The sequence below is a fragment of the Rhinoraja longicauda genome, chromosome 30 (genome assembly GCF_053455715.1).
Source record: "Rhinoraja longicauda isolate Sanriku21f chromosome 30, sRhiLon1.1, whole genome shotgun sequence".
Lineage (NCBI taxonomy): Eukaryota > Metazoa > Chordata > Chondrichthyes > Rajiformes > Arhynchobatidae > Rhinoraja > Rhinoraja longicauda.
In genome coordinates this window covers 26,844,969-26,864,891 of record NC_135982.1, presented here as the reverse complement: position 1 = coordinate 26,864,891, position 19,923 = coordinate 26,844,969, and the positions used below count along the sequence as shown (strand labels likewise).

General features: G+C 54.0%; 1 protein-coding gene across 1 annotated transcript in view; it reads right to left on the bottom strand.

Annotated features, from left to right (window-relative positions):
* Nucleotides 1-1,189: 1,189 nt before the first annotated feature.
* The window catches only part of fam131c (family with sequence similarity 131 member C), a 21,348-nt gene continuing 2,614 nt past the window's right edge, over nucleotides 1,190-19,923 (bottom strand). Inside the window, exons 2-7 of the mRNA XM_078425085.1 lie at nucleotides 15,364-15,488; nucleotides 14,205-14,243; nucleotides 12,576-12,669; nucleotides 10,506-10,688; nucleotides 6,460-6,570; nucleotides 1,190-5,137 (exon numbers count right to left, since the gene is read on the bottom strand). Coding sequence (XP_078281211.1) covers nucleotides 4,800-5,137; nucleotides 6,460-6,570; nucleotides 10,506-10,688; nucleotides 12,576-12,669; nucleotides 14,205-14,243; nucleotides 15,364-15,488 — 890 coding nt within the window. The 3' untranslated portion in view covers nucleotides 1,190-4,799. The remainder of the gene's footprint in view (nucleotides 5,138-6,459; nucleotides 6,571-10,505; nucleotides 10,689-12,575; nucleotides 12,670-14,204; nucleotides 14,244-15,363; nucleotides 15,489-19,923) is intronic.

Sequence of the window (19,923 nt, the reverse complement as noted above, 5' to 3'; positions counted from 1 at the left end):
TCCACAGATTCACAACTCTCTGACTGAAAAATCTCGACCTGACTCGGCATTGTCGTGGTCATTGTCGTCGGGTAAAAGAAAAGTTCGGCGATCTGCTATGACTTTGACAGTCGCCGGCAGTCGCCAAAAAATCGCCTAAGTGGGGCAGGCCCTTAAAAGGACGCACCTTTAGAATGGAGATGAGGAGGAATTTCTTCAGCCAGAGGGTGGTGAATCTGTGGAACTCATTGCCACAGACGACTGTGGAGGCCAAGTCAATGGGTATTTTTATTGACAGGTTCTTGATTAGTACGGGAGTCAACGATTGTCGGGAGAAGGCAGGAGAGTGGGGTTGAGAGGGAAAAATAGATCAGCCATGATCGAATGGTGGAACAGACTCGATGGGCCGAACGGCCTAATTCGGCCCTGTGTTATGGTCTGGAGCATTCGTTCTCCTTCAGCAAGTTCTCTGGAGATTCGCTGCACCCATCACGTCTCGTGATCATCGTTGCCAATGGAGCAAATGCAATCTTTGCTGCACCCCTGACCGGTTCAATTACTTTTAACAGGGCCTCGTCTAATCCAGTCCAATCAACCATTGCCCAAGGTATTCACATCGCAGAGAGTTGAGAGCAGAGGACAAATGGCGGCACGGTGGCACAACGGTAGAGTCGCTGCCTCACAGCGCCAGGGACCCGGGTTCCATCCCGACCACGGGCGCTGTCTGTACGGAGTTTGTAGGTTCTCCCCGTGACCTGCGTGGGATTTCTCCGGGAGCTCAGGTCTCCTCCCGCACTCCAAAGACGTGCGGGTTTGTAGGCTAATTGGCTTCGGTAAAACTGTAAATTGTTCCCAGTGTGCGTAGGGCAGTGCTAGTATACGGCACGAACTCGGTGGGCTGAAGGGCCTGTTTCCCCGCTCTACCTGAAGTGGGTTGAGTTTAACTTAAGTAGGAAAATAACTGCAGATGCTGGGCTCAAATCGAAGGTAGACACAAAATGCTGGAGTAACTCAGCGGGACAGGCAGCATCTCGGGAGGGAAGGAATGGGTGACGTTTCGGGTCGAGACCCTTCTTCAGATTGGTGTCAAAGTCCCGCCCCCTCCCCTGACATCAGTCTGAAGAAGGGTCTCGACCCGAATCGTCACCCATTCCTTCCCTCCCGAGATGCTGCCTGACCCGCTGAGGTACCCCAGCATTTTGTGTCTAGCTTTGGGTTTAGTTTATGGCCACATGTACTGAGGTACAGTGAATGTGTAAGAAAATAACTGCAGATGCTGGTACAAATGGAAGGTATTTATTCACAAAATGCTGGAGTAACTCAGCGGGTCAGGCAGCATCTCAGGAGAGAAGGAATGGGTGACGTTTCGGGTCGAGACCCTTCTCTAAAGTCTAAAGACTAAAGTAAACTCATATAAAACGATTGACCCAGAGTCACACGTTTCAATGTTTTAATCCTTTCTTAAGTTGACATATATTACACAGGAAAGACAAGACATTATAATGGGCATTAGCCCTCGTGGAGTCCTGCGGACAATGTTTAACACATTGCGTGACAGAGGAATGCCAGCCCACTCGAGAGTTATTGAGATGATTAATACCTGTGGGGGTGGGGGGGGGGGAGAGTGTGTTTCAGTGACGTGCCGAAAACATCATTGAAAGAGATGATCATTTCACAAAGTGCTGGAGTAACTAAGCGGGTCAGGCAGCATCTCGGGAGAGAAAGAATGGGTGACGTTTCGGGTCGAGACCCTTCTTCAGACTGAAAGAGCTGATATCATGGTAAGGTTTACTATTCCCCAGTGGGCTGGGCCAACTCAGGGTAAGGTTACCCTGTCAACAGTGAGACAGGTACAAGAGATTCTTTATTTTAAAATAAATTCTCATCACCAACATGGGCGCGGCGGTAGAGTTGCCGCCTTACAGCGAATGCAGCGCCGGAGACCCGGGTTCCATCCCGACTACGGGCGCTGTCCGCACGGAGTTTGTACGTTCTCCCCGTGACCTGCGTGAGTTTTTCTCCGAGATAGAAACACAGACAATAGGTGCAGGAGGAGGCCATTTGGCCCTTCGAGCCAGCACCGCCATTCATGGTGATCACGGCTGATCGTCCACAATCAGTAACCCGTGCCTGCCTTCTCCCCATATCCCTTGATTCCACTAGAGCTCTATCAAACTGTCTTTTAAATTCATCCAGTGAATCGGCCTCCACTGCCCTCTGCGGCAGAGAATTCCACAAATTCACAACTCTCTGGGTGAAAACGTTTTTTCTCGCCTCAGTTTTAAATGGCCTCCCCTTTATTCTTAGACTGTGTGGCCCCTGGTTCTGGACTCCCCCAACTTTGGGAACATTTTTCCTGCATCTAGCTTGTCCAGTCCTTTCGTAATTTTATCTCCGGTTTCCTCCCACACTCAGAATTGCAACAGTTCTATACTCCAGCAAGAAGGGTCTCGACCCGAAACGTCGTCCATTCCTTGTCTCCAGAGATGCTGCCTGACCCGCTGAGTTACTCCAGTGCTTTGTGTTTACAGTTTAAACCAGCACCTGCAGTTCCTTCCTACACACAAATAACCTTTCTCTTTCAACTTTGGCACCATTTCTTTCCTTGATGTCTTCTGTTGGCAGTTTTCCTCATCTTAACTTTAGTTTAGTTTAGTTTAGAGATATAGCACAGACACAGGCCCTTCGGCCCTCCGAGTCCGTGCCGACCAGCGATCCCCGCACACTGACACTATCCTGCACACACTAGGGACAATTCACATTTTTTACCAAAGCCAATTAACCTACAAACCTGCACGTCTCTGGAGTGTGGGAGGAGACCGGAGCTTCTGGAGAAAACCCACGCAGGTCACGGGGAGAACGTACAAACTCCATACAAACTCCATACAGACAGCACCCGTGGTCGGGATGGAACCCGATGTGTGAGCATGAAACGTTACCTTCTCCCCCTTGCAGCTATTTTCCGATTTTTCGCAGGGTTTAGAGGACGGTAGAAGTCCAACAGATTTCGAGGCGTTCCGTGATCAGGCTGTGAGGGGCACAATGCCTCTCCCCCCCTGCCCGGTATTGGTAACTGCAGAGCATCGAGCCAAAACTCTGCAGCTATTAGAATGATACAGCACGGAAACAGGCCCTTCAGCCCACCCAGTCCATGCTGACCAGCCATCTCCCGCTCACACCAGTTCCGTGTTATCCCACTTTCTCATCTACACTAGGGCAGGATTTAAAGAGGCCAATTAACCCACAGACCAGCACGTTTTCGGTACATGGGAGGTCGGGTTGCCACCTGTCCCGTATTAGCCGGGACATCCCGTATTTTGGGCTAAATGGGTTTGTCCCGTACGGGACCGCCCTTGTCCCGTATTAGGCCCGTGGGCCGCTGTCGGCCGGGACGGTGCAGGCTAACGGAGTGTGTTCGCCTAACGGAGGTTGCCTAGCAACCCGCCTCCCGGCCCGGGCGGCCGCCATTGGTGGAGCGGGAGCACGTGGCCGCTGGCTGGGTGAGGTCACGTGGGGCGCGGGGCGGTGGATTCACCTTGTCCCGTGTTTGGGAGTGAGATAGTTGGCAACCCCTAGTGGGAGGAGACCAGAGCACTTGGGGGGGAAACTACACAATAACAGAATTTAAAAGACATTTGGACAGGGACCTCTGGAGAAAAGGAATAGGTGACGTTTTGGGTTGGAACCCTTCTTCAGACATCTTCAGGGTCCCGACCCGAAACGTCACCCATCCCTTCTCTCCAGAGATGCTGCCTGACCCGCTGAGTTACTCCAGCACGTTGTGTCTGTTGTTGATGTAAACCAGCATCTGCAGTTCCTTCCTGCAGACTTGGACATGTGTGGGGATAGGAGAGGTTCAGAGGGATTTGGGCCAAACGCACGCAGATGCCATGACCTTACAAGGGGCATCTTGGGTGGCAAAGACAAGACCATAAGACACAGCAGCAGAGTGAGGCCATTCAGCCCATCGAGTCTACTCCACCATCCAACCGTGCTAACCCATATCTCCCTCTCTACCCGATTTTCCTGACTTCTCCCCGCAACCTTTAGTTAATAATCGAGAAAGGGACAGATTGGGCTGAAGGGCCTGTCTCCGCGCTGTATGACTCTGTGACAATAAAACCCCGTGCGGTCACAGGAAGAACGTGCAAACTCCACCCAGAGAGCATCTGCGGTCAGGATCACTGCGTGACCTGTTGTGGCATCATCGTATACCCCAATGAATATCACACGCATGCACGCACACACACACGCACGCACACACACACACACACAGCCAGACACACGCAACCAAACACACACACTCACACTCACACGCACACTCACACACACACACACAGCCAGACACACGCAACCAAACACACACACTCACACGCACACACGCACACACACACACACAGCCAGACACACGCAACCAAACACACACACGCACACACACACACACACACACACACATGCAAACACACACACACACACACAGACACGCACACCCACACACACAAACAGATACACACAGAGACACACACACAGACAGACACACACACAGACACACACACACACGTAGACGCACACGCACAGACACAAATGTAGATGCCAACACACACGCATATAAAATGTTGAGATGGAATAAGCCAGCAGCACCGTTTGCTGTGTGTTCGTGTGTCCGTGTGCTGAGTGGGGTCACGAGTGTCCGTGTGCTGAGTGGGGTCGCGAGGGTCCGTGTGCTGTGTGTGGTCGCGTGTGTCCGTGTGCTGTGTGTCCGTGTGTCCGTGTGCCGTGTGCCGTGTGTCCGTGTGCCGTGGGTTCCCAGCTCGTGGTGTCTAGTTGTAAAAGACGTCGTCTTCAATGAGCGAGCTGTGGTTGGAGTGTGAGTGGGGCAGGTGGCTGCCCGTGCTCTGCCGTAGGGTCCTGTGCTTGTCCTGCCCAGTGCTGCCGGCCTCTGGCAGGTACGGGGCATTGGGGGGCTCGTGACCCAAGGTCCCGGAGACGTGGTGGGCAGGGGGCGGGGTGGCCCTGTCCACGGGCACCTCTTCACCCGCCGGGCTGCCCGCCGGTGACGAGAGAGGGCTGACCACAGCGCTAGGCCCCTCCACATTCAGAGAGTAAAAGCCCTGGGACCCACTGAGCGAGCGGTCGTCATAGTAACTGTCCTCCGTATCTGCCAGAGACAAGACTTGTGTTAAACTAGTACACATTTACAAAGACACAGCAACAAGGTGCAGGAGGAGGCCACTCGGCCCTTCGAGCCAGCACCGCCATTCAATATGATCACGGCTGATCATCCGAAGAAGGGTCTCGACCCGAAACGTCGCCCATTCCTTCTCTCCAGAGATGCTGCCTGACCCGCTGAGTTACTCCAGCATTTTGTGTCCATCCAATATCAGTACTCCCGTTCCTGCTTTCTCCCCCATGTAACCCTTGATTCTGTTGGCCCTAAGAACTGTATCTAACTCTCCCTTGAATATATTTATTCAGGGCGGCACGGTGGCGCAGCGGTAGAGTTGCTGCCTCACAGCGCCGGAGACCCGGGTTCCATCCCGACCACGGGCGCCGTCTGTACGGAGTTTGCACGTTCTCCCCGTGACCTGCGTGGGTTTTCTCCGAGATCTTCGGTTTTCTCCCACACTCCAAAGACGTGCGGGTTTGTAGGTTAATCGGCTGGGTGTGCGTGTAAATTGTCCCTAGTGTGTGTAGGATAGTGTTAGTGTGCGGGGATCGCTGGGCGGCGCGGACCCGGTGGGCCGAAGGGCCTGTTTCCGCGCTATATCTCTAAACTAAACTAAACTGACAGAGGGCCGGCAGGTGAGGGTGGAGTTGGGCAGGTTGACTTAGACAATAGACAATAGGTGCAGGAGGAGGCCATTCGGCCCTTCGAGCCAGCACCGCCATTCAATGTGATCACGGCTGATCATTCTCAATCAGTACCCCGTTCCTGCCTTCTCCCCATACCCCCTGACTCCGCTATCCTTAAGAGCTCTATCCAACTCTCTCTTGAATGCATTCAGAGAATTGGCCTCCACTGCCTTCTGAGGCAGAGAATTCCACAGATTCACAACTCTCTGACTGAAAAAGTTCTTCCTCATCTCAGTTCTAAATGGCCTACCCCTTATTCTTAAACTGTGGCCCCTTGTTCTGGACTCCCCCGACTTACTGACAGAGGGCCACCAGGTGAGGGTGGGGCGGGGCAGGTTGACTTACTGACAGAGGGCCACCAGGTGAGGGTGGAGGGGGGCAGGTTGACTTACTGACAGAGGGCCACCAGGTGAGGGTGGAGGGGGGCAGGTTGACTTACTGACATAGGGCCACCAGGTGAGGGTGGGGTGGGGCAGGTTGACTTACTGACAGAGGGCCACCAGGTGAGGGTGGGGTGGGGCAGGTTGACTTACTGACAGAGGGCCACCAGGTGAGGGTGGGGCGGGGCAGGTTGACTTACTGACAGAGGGCCACCAGGTGAGGGTGGAGGGGGGCAGGTTGACTTACTGAGGTAGTTGACAACGTTGCTGAGACTGCCGTCCCCAAGCACCTCGTCCGTATCCAGCGACGACCAGACGCTGAGGGTCGCCTCGGTGATGGCAAACTGCTCGGCAACGCCTGCGGGGGAGAAAGGCGGCGGCGTCAAGCGACAAACGCCATCGTGACAGCACGCCAACATGGAGCCCCGCTCACCGCCCACCAGCTCGACTGTAACTGGAGAGTTGACGCAAGGCAAAAGCCACCCCCCGAGATCCCCGTCAGGGCACAGAGAGACTTCAAAGAGAACAGCTCATCTGTTCTAGGAGCAGAACTAGGCCATTCGGCCCATCGAGTCTATCCCAACATTCAATCATGGCTGATCTGTCTCTCCTTCTCACCCCCATTCTCCTGCCTTCACCCCATAACCCCCGGCTGCTCTGACAGTAGGGCATAGCACAGTACAGCACAGGAACAGGCCCTTCGGCCCGCCATGTCCGTGCTGAACATAGAGCGATACAGCCTGGAAACAGGCCCTTCGGCTCAACCTGCCCACGCTGACCAACATGCCCCATCTACACTAGTCCCGCCTGCCTGTGTTTGGCCCATATCCTTCTAAACCTGTCCTATCCAAGTACCTGTCTAACTGTTTCTCAAACATTGCAATACTACCAGCCTCAACTACCTCCTCTGTCAGGTCATCCCATATACCCACCGCCCTCTGTGGAAAAAAAATACCCTTCAGATTCCCATTAAACCTTTCCCCCCTCACTTTCAACCTATGTCCCCTGGTCCTTGATTCCCCTACTCTGGGCAAGAGACTGTGTGCGTCTACCCAGTCGATTCCTCTCATGATGTTATACACCTCTATAAGATCTCCCCTCATCCTCCTGTGAGATAGATAGTAAGCCAAGGCCGGTCTTTAGCTCTTAGTTATATTTTCCAAATTCTTGGTCCGTTCCCTTTTCTACGCTGATTAGGGTTGGCAACTTCCTCACTCCCAAATAAGGGACAAAAGATGACGTCACCGCCCCGCGCCCCACGTGACCTCACCCAGCCAGCGGCCACATGCTCCCGCTCCACCAATGGCGGCCGCCCGGCCTGGGAGGCCGGTTGCTGCGCAACCTCCGTTAGGCACCCGGGTCTCCGGGCCTACACTGTCTGGGCTAGTGTAGATGGGGCATGTTGGTCGGTGTGGGCAGGTGGGACTGGTGTAGATGGGGCGTGTTGGTCGGTGTGGGCAGGTGGGACTAGTGTAGATGGGGCATGTTGGTCGGTGTGGGCAGGTGGGACTGGTGTAGATGGGGCATGTTGGTCGGTGTGGGCAGGTGGGACTAGTGTAGATGGGGCATGTTGGTCGGTGTGGGCAGGTGGGACTGGTGTAGATGGGGCATGTTGGTCGGTGTGGGCAGGTGGGACTAGTGTAGATGGGGCATGTTGGTCGGTGTGGGCATGTGGGACTGGTGTAGATGGGGCATGTTGGTCGGTGTGGGCAGGTGGGACTGGTGTAGATGGGGCATGTTGGTCGGTGTGGGCAGGTGGGACTGGTGTAGATGGGGCATGTTGGTCGGTGTGGGCAGGTGGGACTGGTGTAGATGGGGCATGTTGGTCGGTGTGGGCAAGTGGGACTGGTGTAGATGGGGCATGTTGGTCGGTGTGGGCAGGTGGGACTAGTGTAGATGGGGCATGTTGGTAGTTGTGGGCGGGTGGGACTAGTGTAGATGGGGCATGTTGGTCGGTGTGGGCAGGTGGGACTGGTGTAGATGGGGCATGTTGGTCGGTGTGGGCAGGTGGGACTAGAGTAGATGGGGCATGTTGGTCGGTGTGGGCGGGTGGGGCTAGTGTAGATGGGGCATGTTGGTCGGTGTGGGCAAGTGGGACTGGTGTAGATGGGGCATGTTGGCCGGTGTGGGCGGGTGGGACTAGTGTAGATGGGGCATGTTGGTCGGTGTGGGTGGGTGGGACTAGTGTAGATGGGGCATGTTGGTCGGTGTGGGCAGGTGGGAGACTAGTGTAGATGGGGCATGTTGGTCGGAGTGGGCAGGTGGGACTGGTGTAGATGGGGCATGTTGGTCGGTGTGGGCAGGTGGGACTAGTGTAGATGGGGCATGTTGGTCGGTGTGGGCAGGTGGGACGAGTGTAGATGGGGCATGTTGGTCAGTGTGGGCGGGTGGGACTAGTGTAGATGGGGCATGTTGGCCGGTGTGGGCAGGTGGGACTAGAGTAGATGGGGCATGTTGGTCGGTGTGGGCAAGTGGGACTGGTGTAGATGGGGCATGTTGGCCGGTGTGGGCAGGTGGGACTAGTGTAGATGGGGCATGTTGGTCGGTGTGGGCAGGTGGGACTAGTGTAGATGGGGCATGTTGGCCGGTGTGGGCAGGTGGGACTAGTGTAGATGGGGCATGTTGGTCGGTGTGGGCAGGTGGGACTGGTGTAGATGGGGCATGTTGGCCGGTGTGAGCAGGTGTGACTGGTGTAGATGGGGCATGTTGGCCGGTGTGGGCGGGTGGGACTAGTGTAGATGGGGCATGTTGGTCGGTGTGGGCGGGTGGGACTAGTGTAGATGGGGCATGTTGGTTGGTGTGGGCAGGTGGGACTGGTGTAGATGGGGCATGTTGGTCAGAGTGGGCAGGTGGGACTGGTGTAGATGGGGCATGTTGGTCGGTGTGGGCAGGTGGGACTAGAGTAGATGGGGCATGTTGGTCGGTGTGGGCAGGTGGGACTAGTGTAGATGGGGCATGTTGGTCGGTGTGGGCAGGTGGGACGAGTGTAGATGGGGCATGTTGGTCAGTGTGGGCAGGTGGGACTAGTGTAGATGGGGCATGTTGGCCGGTGTGGGCAGGTGGGACTAGAGTAGATGGGGCATGTTGGTCGGTGTGGGCAAGTGGGACTGGTGTAGATGGGGCATGTTGGCCGGTGTGGGCAGGTGGGACTAGTGTAGATGGGGCATGTTGGTCGGTGTGGGCAGGTGGGACTAGTGTAGATGGGGCATGTTGGCCGGTGTGGGCAGGTGGGACTAGTGTAGATGGGGCATGTTGGTCGGTGTGGGCAGGTGGGACTGGTGTAGATGGGGCATGTTGGCCGGTGTGAGCAGGTGGGACTGGTGTAGATGGGGCATGTTGGCCGGTGTGGGCGGGTGGGACTAGTGTAGATGGGGCATGTTGGTCGGTGTGGGCGGGTGGGACTAGTGTAGATGGGGCATGTTGGTCGGTGTGGGCAGGTGGGACTGGTGTAGATGGGGCATGTTGGTCAGAGTGGGCAGGTGGGACTGGTGTAGATGGGGCATGTTGGTCGGTGTGGGCAGGTGGGACTTGTGTAGATGGGGCATGTTGGTCGGTGTGGGCAGGTGGGACTAGTGTAGATGGGGCATGTTGGTCGGTGTGGGCAGGTGGGACTAGTGTAGATGGGGCATGTTGGTCGGTGTGGGCAGGTGGGACTAGTGTAGATGGGGCATGTTGGTCGGTGTGGGCAGGTGGGACTAGTGTAGATGGGGCATGTTGGTCGGTGTGGGCAGGTGGGACTAGTGTAGATGGGGCATGTTGGTCGGTGTGGGCAGGTGGGACTGGTGTAGATGGGGCATGTTGGTCGGTGTGGGCAGGTGGGACTAGAGTAGATGGGGCATGTTGGTCGGAGTGGGCGGGTGGGACTAGTGTAGATGGGGCATGTTGGCCGGTGTAGGCAGGTGGGACTAGAGTAGATGGGGCATGTTGGTCGGTGTGGGCAGGTGGGACGAGTGTAGATGGGGCATGTTGGTCGGTGTGGGCAGGTGGGACTAGTGTAGATGGGGCATGTTGGTCGGTGTGGGCAAGTGGGACTGGTGTAGATGGGGCATGTTGGTTGGTGTGGGCAGGTGGGACTAGTGTAGATGGGGCATGTTGGTCGGTGTGGGCAGGTGGGACTAGTGTAGATGGGGCATGTTGGTCGGTGTGGGCAGGTGGGACTAGTGTAGATGGGGCATGTTGGTCAGTGTGGGCAGGTTTGGCGGTAGGGCCTGTTTCCGCGCTGGGTCACTCCCTGTGTCCATGACTACGGACTGGCCCTCTGTGCTCTGGCCCAGTGGAGACGCCATGCCCTACCTGCAGCGAAGCGCGCCTCCTTCAGCTCGTCGGTCAGCGTGGAGTACTGGTCCTCGTCCATGCGTGGAGTGTCGCTACTGGGCCGCTGGCCGCCCCAGCCCTTCCACTCGATGATGTGGGCAACGCGCCCACGCGCCATGGCGGTCGGCTTGGTAATGTGATCCTTCGCCGTCTGAACCAGGCCTGCAACGCACGGTCAACGAGACACCTCACTACCATCATCAAACCAATCTACACACAGAAACAGAGAAACCGAGAAACAGGTGCAGGAGGAGGCCATTCGGCCCTTCGAGCCAGCACCGCCATTCATTGTGATCATGGCTGATCATCCACAATCAGTAACCCGTGCCTGCCTTGTCCCCATATCCCTTGATTCCACTAGCCCCTAGAGCTCTATCTAACTCCCTTTTAAATTCATCCAGTGAATCGGCCTCCACTGCCCTCCCTGGCAGAGAATTCCACAGCTTCAAAACTCTCTGGGTGAATTTTTTTTTTCTCACCTCAGTTTTAAATGGCCTCCCCTTTATTCTTAGACTGTGGCCCCTGGTTCTGGACTCCCCCAACATTGGGAACATACGATCAATACAATCTACATGATCAATACAATCTATAATCAAAACAGGTTCCACGCCACACTTCACTGCAATCACAAAACCAATCTGATCTGAAGTGAACTGCAGATGCTGGTTTTGCAATAAAAAGACACAAAGTGCTGGAGTAACTCAGTGGGTCAGGCGGCATCTCTGGAGAAAGATAAGGAGAAATTTCTTAAGTCAGAAGGTGGTGAATCTGTGGAACTGATCAATCTGAAGAAGGGTCTCGCGGAGTGTGTTTGGGTAGCGGGGCTGAGTGTGTTCGCTGAACGGAGGTTGTGTAGCAACCCGCCTCCCGGCCCGGGCGGCCGCCATTGGTGTAGCGGGAGCACGTGGCCGCTGGCTGGGCGAGGTCACGTGGGGCGCGGGGCGGTGACGTCACCTTGTCCCGTATTTGGGAGTTAGAAAGTTGGCAACCCTAGTTACCGGTGACCTGTTGGTAACGAGCATTCAGGGGGGGGAGGGTCACTAGCATTGGGCTTGCCTCCAGCAAACACCCAGTGGACCTGCGATCCTTCCTCATACGTACACCAGAGAGAAGGCAGGACACTATCACCATCCTACACCCACCAGGGACAATTTTTACGTTTACCAACCCAATTAACCTACAAACCCGCACGTCTTTGGAGTGTGGGAGGAAACCGAAGATCTCGGAGAAAACCCACGCAGGTCACGGGGAGAACGTACAAACTCCGTACAGACAGCACCCGTAGTCGGGATCGAACCCGGGTCTCCGACGCTGCATTCGCTGTCGGGCAGCAACTCTACCGCTGTGATCTTTAGTAACTTTGCCAGAATCGTGGCGAGATTTGTGTACGAAAGTGCATAATTGGTGGATGAAATCATGAGAGGAATAGATCAGGCAGACGCACAGAGTCTCTTGCCCAGGGTAGGGGAATCGAGGTCCAGAGGACATAGGTTCAAGGTGAAGGGGAAAAGATTTTAAATAGGAATCTGAGGGGGTAACATTGCCACACAAAGGGTGGCTGGTGGACGCATGGAACGAGCTGCCAGAGGAGGTCATTGAGGCTGGGACTATCCCAACGTTTACAATAGACTACAGACAATAGACAATAGGTGCAGGAGTAGGCCATTCAGCCCTTCGAGCCAGCACCGCCATTCAATGCGATCATGGCTGATCACTCTCAATCAGTACCCCGTTCCTGCCTTCTCCCCATACCCACTCACTCCGCTATCCTTAAGAGCTCTATCCAGCTCTCTCTTGAAAGCATCCAACGAACTGGCCTCCACTGCCTTCTGAGGCAGAGAATTCCACACCTTCACGACTCTCTGGGTGAAAAAGTTCTTCCCCATCTCCGTTCTAAATGGCCTTACCCCTTATTCTTAAACTGTGGCCCCTGGTTCTGGACTCCCCCAACATCGGGAACATGTTTCCTGCCTCTAGCGTGTCCAATCCCTTAAGAATCTTACACGTTTCAATAATAATAATTTTGTGTCACAGGCGAGATTAACCTACCAACCAGTGATGATCGTGCCAGCGCGTTAATATCATAGCCGTTCAGGGTCTGCTTGGAGCCAGAGAAAAATCCATTGGTGCTTCCGAAGCAGTTCTAAATCCCAAAGACACGAAGAATTAAACAATGTTCTAAATAGGGAATCGCAATAACAACGTTGTAAAGTAATGACACTTAAAATGTCGGCACGGGGGCGCAGCGGGTAGAGCTGCTGCCTCACAGCGCCAGAGACACGAGTTCGATCCCGATTACGGGCGCTGTCTGTACGGAGTTTGTACGTTCTCCCCGTGGCCCGCGTGGGTTTTCTCTGAGACTCCAAAGACTGTACAGGGTTTGTGGTTTCATTGGCGTGGAAAGTTAAATGTAAAATTGTCCTTAGTGTGTGTGTGTATGTGTGTGTGTGTGTGTGTGTGTGTGTGTGTGTGTGTGTGTGTGTGTGTGTGTAGGATAGTGTTAGTGTGCGGGGATCGCTGGTCGGCGCGGACACAATGGGATGAAGGGGCCTGTTTCCGCGCTGTGTCTCTCAACTAAATAATACAATCAGATTTCTAAGGGGTCACAAAATGCCGGAGTAACTCAGCGGGACAGACGGGCAGCATTGATGGAGAGAAGGAATGGGTGACGTTTCGGGTCGGGACCCTTCTTCAGTCTGCGATTCCTTCCTACAGATTTGAAGAGGTGTGTTATGTACGATTGGGTTAACTGCACGTGGTCATATTACACGTCCACCATTTTGACTCTAAACCTGTCCTATCCATGTACCTGTCCAACTGTTTCTTAAACAGTCACAAAAGTCCCTGCCTCAACTCCCTCCTCCGGCAGCTCGTTCCATACACCCACCACCCTTTGTGTGAAAAGGTTACCCCTCGGGTTCCCATTAAATTATTCCCCCTTCGCCTTAAACCAGTCCTTGGGTTCTCAATTCCCCGACTCTGGGTAAAAGACTCTGTGCGTCCACCCAGTCCATTCCTATCATGTGCATTTACCTTATGAGCGTATACACCTCTATAAGATCACCCCTCACCCTCCTGCGCTCCAAGGAACAAAGCCCTAGCCTGCTCAGCCTCTCCCTGTAGCTCAGACCCCTTCAGCCCGAATAGTGAGTGGCCTGGATAGAGTGGATATGGAGAGGATGTTTCCACCAGTGGGAGAGTCTAGGACTAGAGGGCACAGCCTCAGAATTAAAGGACGTCCCTTCAGGAAGGAGATGAGGAGGAATTTCTTTAGTCAGAGGGTGGTGAATCTGAGGAATTCTTTGCCACAGACGGCCGTGGAGGCCAAGTCAGTGGATGTATTTAAGCTGGAAATAGATAGATTCTTGATTAGTATGGGTGTCAGAGGTTATGGGGAGAAGGCAGGAGAATAGGGTTAGGAGGGAGAGATAGATCAGCCATGATTGAAGGGCGGAGTAGGCTCGATGGGCCGAATGGCCTAATTCTGCTCCTGTAACTTTATAAACACGAGTCCTGGCAACGCATCCTCCTAAACCTTCTCTGCACTCTCTCCAGCTGGACTCCAGCACTGTGTGATTTGTTGTGGATGAGTGAGTGAGGGGGAGGGCTTGGTTAGTGTGTTCCCGACTTCCAGGAGCATCCCTGCATTTAAACCATGTTGAGGATGGAGACACTGACCTGGACGATGGTGTCCCAGCAGAAATCTGTCCTGTCTTGCTGAAATATAATCCATCAATAAGAAAAAAACATTAAATCAACAGTGGAATTATAATTCGAAAAGGAACTGCAGATGCTGGTGTTTACCAAAGACAGGCACAACGTGCTGGAGTAACCTGGCACGGTGGCGCAGCGGTAGAGTTGCTGCCTCACAGAGACCCGGGTTCCATCCTGACTATGGGTGCTGTCTGTGCGGAGTTTGCACGTTATCCCCGTGACCTGCGTGGGTTTTCTCCGGGCGCTCCGGTTTCCTCCCACACTCCAAAGGCGTGCAGGTTTGTAGGTTAATTGGCTTTAGTAAATTGTCCCCAGTGTGTGTAGGATAGTGTTAGTGTGCGGGGATCGGCACGGACTCGGTGGGCCGAAGGGCCTGTTTCCGCGCTGTATCTCTAAACAAAACTAAAGTAAAATAAACTGAAGTCAACGAATCTAAAAACTAAAAGGTCAGGCAGCATCTCTGGACAAAGATTGATGGGTGATATCTTGTTTCAAGTCTTTATAAGGCACTGGTCAGGCCGCATTCGGAGTATTGTGGGCAGTTTTGGGCCCCGTATCCGAGGAAGGACGTGCTGGATCTGGAGAGGGTCCAGAGGAGGTTTACGAGAACGATCCCAGGAATGAGTGGGTTAACATACGATGAGCGTTTACAAGTTAATTGGCATCTGTAAATTGTCCCTGGTGTGTGGGGTGGAAATAATGTACAGGGGTAGGCACGGACGCAGTGGGCAGAAGGGCCTGTTTCCGTGCTGTATCTCTAAACAAAACTAAGGTAAAATAAACTGAAGTCAACGAAATGCAACACAACGGCACTTGGAGGAGGAATGTCTTCAGTCCGAGGGTGGTGAATCTGTGGAATTCATTGCCACAGACGGCTGAGGAGCGCGTGGCCGCTGGCTGGGTGAGGTCACGTGGGGGCGCGGGGCGGTGACATCACCCTATGTCCCGTATACGGGAGCGAGGAAGTTGGCAGCCCCTGCTGATTACGGGACAAGGGCGGTCCAAAGTACGGGACAAGCTAATCTAGCCCACAAAATGGGGTGTCACGGCTGATCGGGGACCGTTGGCGGCCGCTGACCGTGTACGACGTGCCCTCGCGTGGAGTTGGCGCGGAGTCGGCTACCTTGCAGATGTCCTGGTCTCCGGCGGGCGGTGGCTGATCCCTCGTGTCCTGACCCGCGCCGGCGCTTCCACTCCGAGAGACGTCGCTGGCACTCGCGGGGTTAACGTGCGCGGCTGTCAGAATCTCTAAAGAGATGAAATAATTAATCACATCTCCACAGACGTGCAGGTTTGCAGGTTAATTGGCTCGGTATAAATGTCAATTGTCCCTGGTGTGTGTAGGTGTGCGGGGATCGCCGGTCGGCATGGACTCGGTGGGCCGAAGGGCCTGTTTCCGCGCTGTAAACTGAACCAAAACAAAACTAAACATTGGTGTCAGTGGAATCTAGGGTTGCCAACTGTCCCGTATTAGCCAGGACATCCTGGGCTAAATTGGAGTGTCCCGTACGGGACTGCCCTTGTCCCGTATTAGGCCCAGGGGGAGGGGAGGGGGGGGCGCTGTAGGCCCGGACGCTGTAGACCCAGATGCTGTAGGCCCAGATGCTGTAGGTCCGGACAGTGTAGGCCCAGATGCTGTAGGTCCGGACAGTGTAGGCCCAGATGCTGTAGGCCCGGACGCTGTAGACCCAGATGCTGTAGGCCCAGATGCTGTAGGTCCGGACAGTGTAGGCCCAGATGCTGTAGGCCCAGATGCTGTAGGCCCGGACGCTGTAGGCCCAGATGCTGTAGGTCCGGACAGTGTAGGCCCAGATGCTGTAGGTCCAGATGCTGTAGGTCCGGACAGTGTAGGCCCGGACGCTGTAGGCCCAGATGCTGTAGGTCCAGACAGTGTAGGCCCGGAGGCCCCGGCGCCGCCTAACGGAGGTTGCGTATCAACCCGCCTACCGGCCCGGGCGGCCGCCATTGGTGGAGCGGGAGCACGTGGCCGCTGGCTGGGTGAGGTCACGTGGGACGCCGGGGGGGCGGTGACGTCACCTTGTCCCTTATTTGGGAGGGAGATAGTTGGCAACCCCTAGTGGAATCTGACCCGACCCGAAACGTCACCTATTCCTTCTATCCAGAGATGCTGCCCTAACAGCTCCAGAGACGGGTTCAATCCTGACCACGGGCGTTGTCTGTACGGAGTTTGCACGTTCTCCCCGTGAGCCATGATCGCATTGAATGGCGGTGCTGGCTCGAAGGGCTGAATGGCCTACTCCTGCACCTATTGTCTATTGTCTATTGACCCGCGTGGGTTTTCTCCGAGATCTTCAGTTTCCTCCACCCACCCTCCAAAGACCTATGGGTTTGTAGGCTAATTGGCTTTGGTATGAGTGTAAAACTGTCCCTCGTGTGTGTAGGGTGGTGTTAGTGTGCGCGGGGATCGCTGGTCGGTGCGGGCTCGATGGGCCGAAGGGCCCGTTTCTGTGCTGTGTCTCCAAACTAAACGAAACTGGGCAAAATTAAAGTGTGCATTCATTCTCCATTCTATTTGACTTTGGTCCAGGCAGCTTGCTGGCACATTGCAGAGGGCAGTTAAACATTCACTATAATGGGACTGGACACTGGGTCAGGAAGCCAGGATTCTCTTCCCCAAAGAACACAGGTCATGTCAATGGGCTTTTATTACAAATTAGGAATTGCAAGGTCATCGTTTTAACTTGGCTTCTTAATTCTATGTTTGTTTAATAAACAAACATAGAAACATTGAGAATCGGCGCAGGAGGAGGCCGTTCGGCCCTTCGAGCCAGCTCAGCCATTCAATGTGATCATGGCTGATCATCCAAAATCAGTACCCCGTTCCTGCCTTCTCCCCATATCCCTCGATTCCGTTAGCCCCAAGAGTTCTACCTAACTCTCTCTTGAAAACATCCAGTGAATTGGCTTCCACTGCCTTCTGTGGCAGAGAATTCCACAGATTCACAACTCTGGGTGAAGATGTTTTTTCCTCACCTCAGTCCTAAATGGTTGACCCCTTATTCTTAAACTGTGGCCCCTGGTTCTGGACTCCCCCCAACACAAGGGACACAACTAACTTTCGCATGCAGCAGTTGTGGGATTCGAAACCACACCCCACACCAGCCCCACATGTCACGTTGATCGGTACGTGACACCGCTACGGCAAGTTCAGGTGGTGTTGGTGTGTGGGGATCGCTGAGCAGCAGGGGACTCAGTGGGCCGAAGGGCCTGTATCCGGGCTGTACCTCTAAACTAAACTAAACTAAACTATCCCCTTCAGTTCTGAACTCCCAGGATTCGAACCCTTGTTTATGTGACTCCTTGTCATCAGAAGTCCATGTATAATGTGGACATATCCCACCTAAAGCACAGAGCAGGGCACTGTCCAAGGTACCACCGACGGCTCCAATGCTGAAACATAACTTCTACTCTCTTTACATCTCGAATACAAGCTATAGAGTTGCTGCCTCACAGCGCCAGAGACCCGGGTTCGATCCCGACTACGGGTGCTGTCTGAACGGAGTTTGCACGTTCTCCCCGTGACCTGCGTGGGTTTTCTCCGAGATCTTCAGTTTCCTCCCACACTCCTAAGACGTGCAGGTTTGTAGGTTAATTGGCCTGGTGTAAATGTAAATTGTCCCTAGTGTGTGTGTAGGATAGTGTTAGTGTGTGGGGATCGCTGGTCGGCGCGGGCTCGGTGGGCCGAAGGGCCTGTTTCCGCGCTGTATCAATAAACCAAATTAAACTAAAAACTAAAGAAGGGACCTTTCAATAACCTGCTGCACAACCTCCATGACGATTGGCTTAGTGTAGAGATACATCTACAGCGTGGAAACAGGCCCTTCGGCCCACCGAGTCCGTGCTGACCAGCGATCCTCGCACGCTAACACTATCCTACACACACTAGGGAAAATATACATTTATACCAAGCCAATTAACCTCCAAACCTGCACGTCTTTGGAGTTTGGGAGGAAACCGGAGTACCCGGTGAAAACCCACGCGGTCACGGATAGAACGTACAAACTCCGCAAAGACAGCTTCGGGCAGAAGATACAGAAGATTGAAAGCGCGCACCGCCAGACTCAGGAACAGCTTCCTCCCCTCTGTTATCGGGCTTCCGAACGGCCCTTCCATAAGCTGGGGCACTGCCCGGTTCACCTCGACCCCATTGTGGACATTGGACTTTGTCTCTGGATCTGGTGCGCTACGATGCTGAGAACTATAGTCTGCACTCTGTGTCTCCCCCTTCACTCCACCTGTTGTACTGGAGGTTGACTTGATTGTACGGTTTATCTGATCTGTGTGGAGTGCATGGAGACCAAAGCTTGTCACAGGTTCACAAGTTATAGGAGCAGAATTAGGCCATTCGGCCCATCGAGTCTACGCCGCCATTCAATCATGGCTGATTCCCATTTTCATGCCTTCTCCCCATAATCCTTGACACCTGTTCTAATCAAGAATTCGTCTGTCTCTGCCTTAAAAACATCCACTGACTTGGCCTCCACAGCCCTCTGTGGCCATGAGTTCCACAGATTCACCACCCTCTGACTAAAGAAACTCCTCAGTGCACGTGATAATAATAAACCTAAACATAAATGTCCAGTCAACTGTTCATAGAAACATAGAAGATAGGTGCAGGAGGAGGCCATTCAGCCCTTCGAGCCAGCACCGCCACTCATTGTGATCATGGCTGATCATCCACTGTTGATCAAAGTGACTGTCTGTGTGGAGTTTGCACGCTCCACCTGTGATCGCGTGGGTTTCCTCTTGGTGCTCCGGTTTCCTCCCACCTCCCGAAGACGTGCGGGTTTGTGGGTTAATTGGCCCTCGGTAAAATTGCCCCCAAGGTTTGCAGGGAGTGGATGAGAAAGTGGGATAGCATAGAAGTGGTCGGCGTAGGCCCAATGGACCACTGGGGCTGTTTCCATGCTGTATCCCGACTCTGTATCCCGCAGAACGTTATTCCCTGATCGTGCATCTGTAAGCTGTAAATGACCAAGTGTGGAGCAACAGCTCCTGATATTTCGCTTGGGCAGCTCACACCCCAGCGGGCAGTGAAGAAAGCTAACGGCATGTTGGCCTTCATTGCCAGAGGATTTGAGTTTAGGAGCAAAGAGGTCCTAATGCAGTTGTACAGGGCCCTGGTGAGACCGCACCTAGAGAACTGTGTGCAGTTTTGGTCTCCTTATTTGAGGAAGGACATTCTTGCCATTGAGGCAGTGCAGCGTAGGTTCACCAGGTTAATCCCCGGGATGGCGGGACTGACATATGATGAAAGACTGGAGCGACTGGGCTTGTATTCACTGGAGTTTACAAGGATGAGAGGGGATCTTATAGAGACGTATAACATCGGTTACATGTTGCCTCCTGCACCTATTTTCTATGTTTCTGTGATATGAACATTGACTTCTCTAACTTCAGGTAGCCCCTGCTTTCCCTCTCTCTCTCTCTCTCTCCATCCCTCCCCGTCTGACTGTCTCTGACTACATTCTATCTCTGTTTGCTTTGTTTTACCTTCTCCCAACTAACAATGATCTCTCCTACAATGTGGAATTCTCTGCCTCAGAAGGCAGTGGAGGCCAATTCTCTGAATGCATTCAAGAGAGAGCTAGATAGAGCTCTTAAGGATAGCAGAGTCAGGGGGTATGGGGAGAAGGCAGGAACGGGGTACTGATTGAGAATG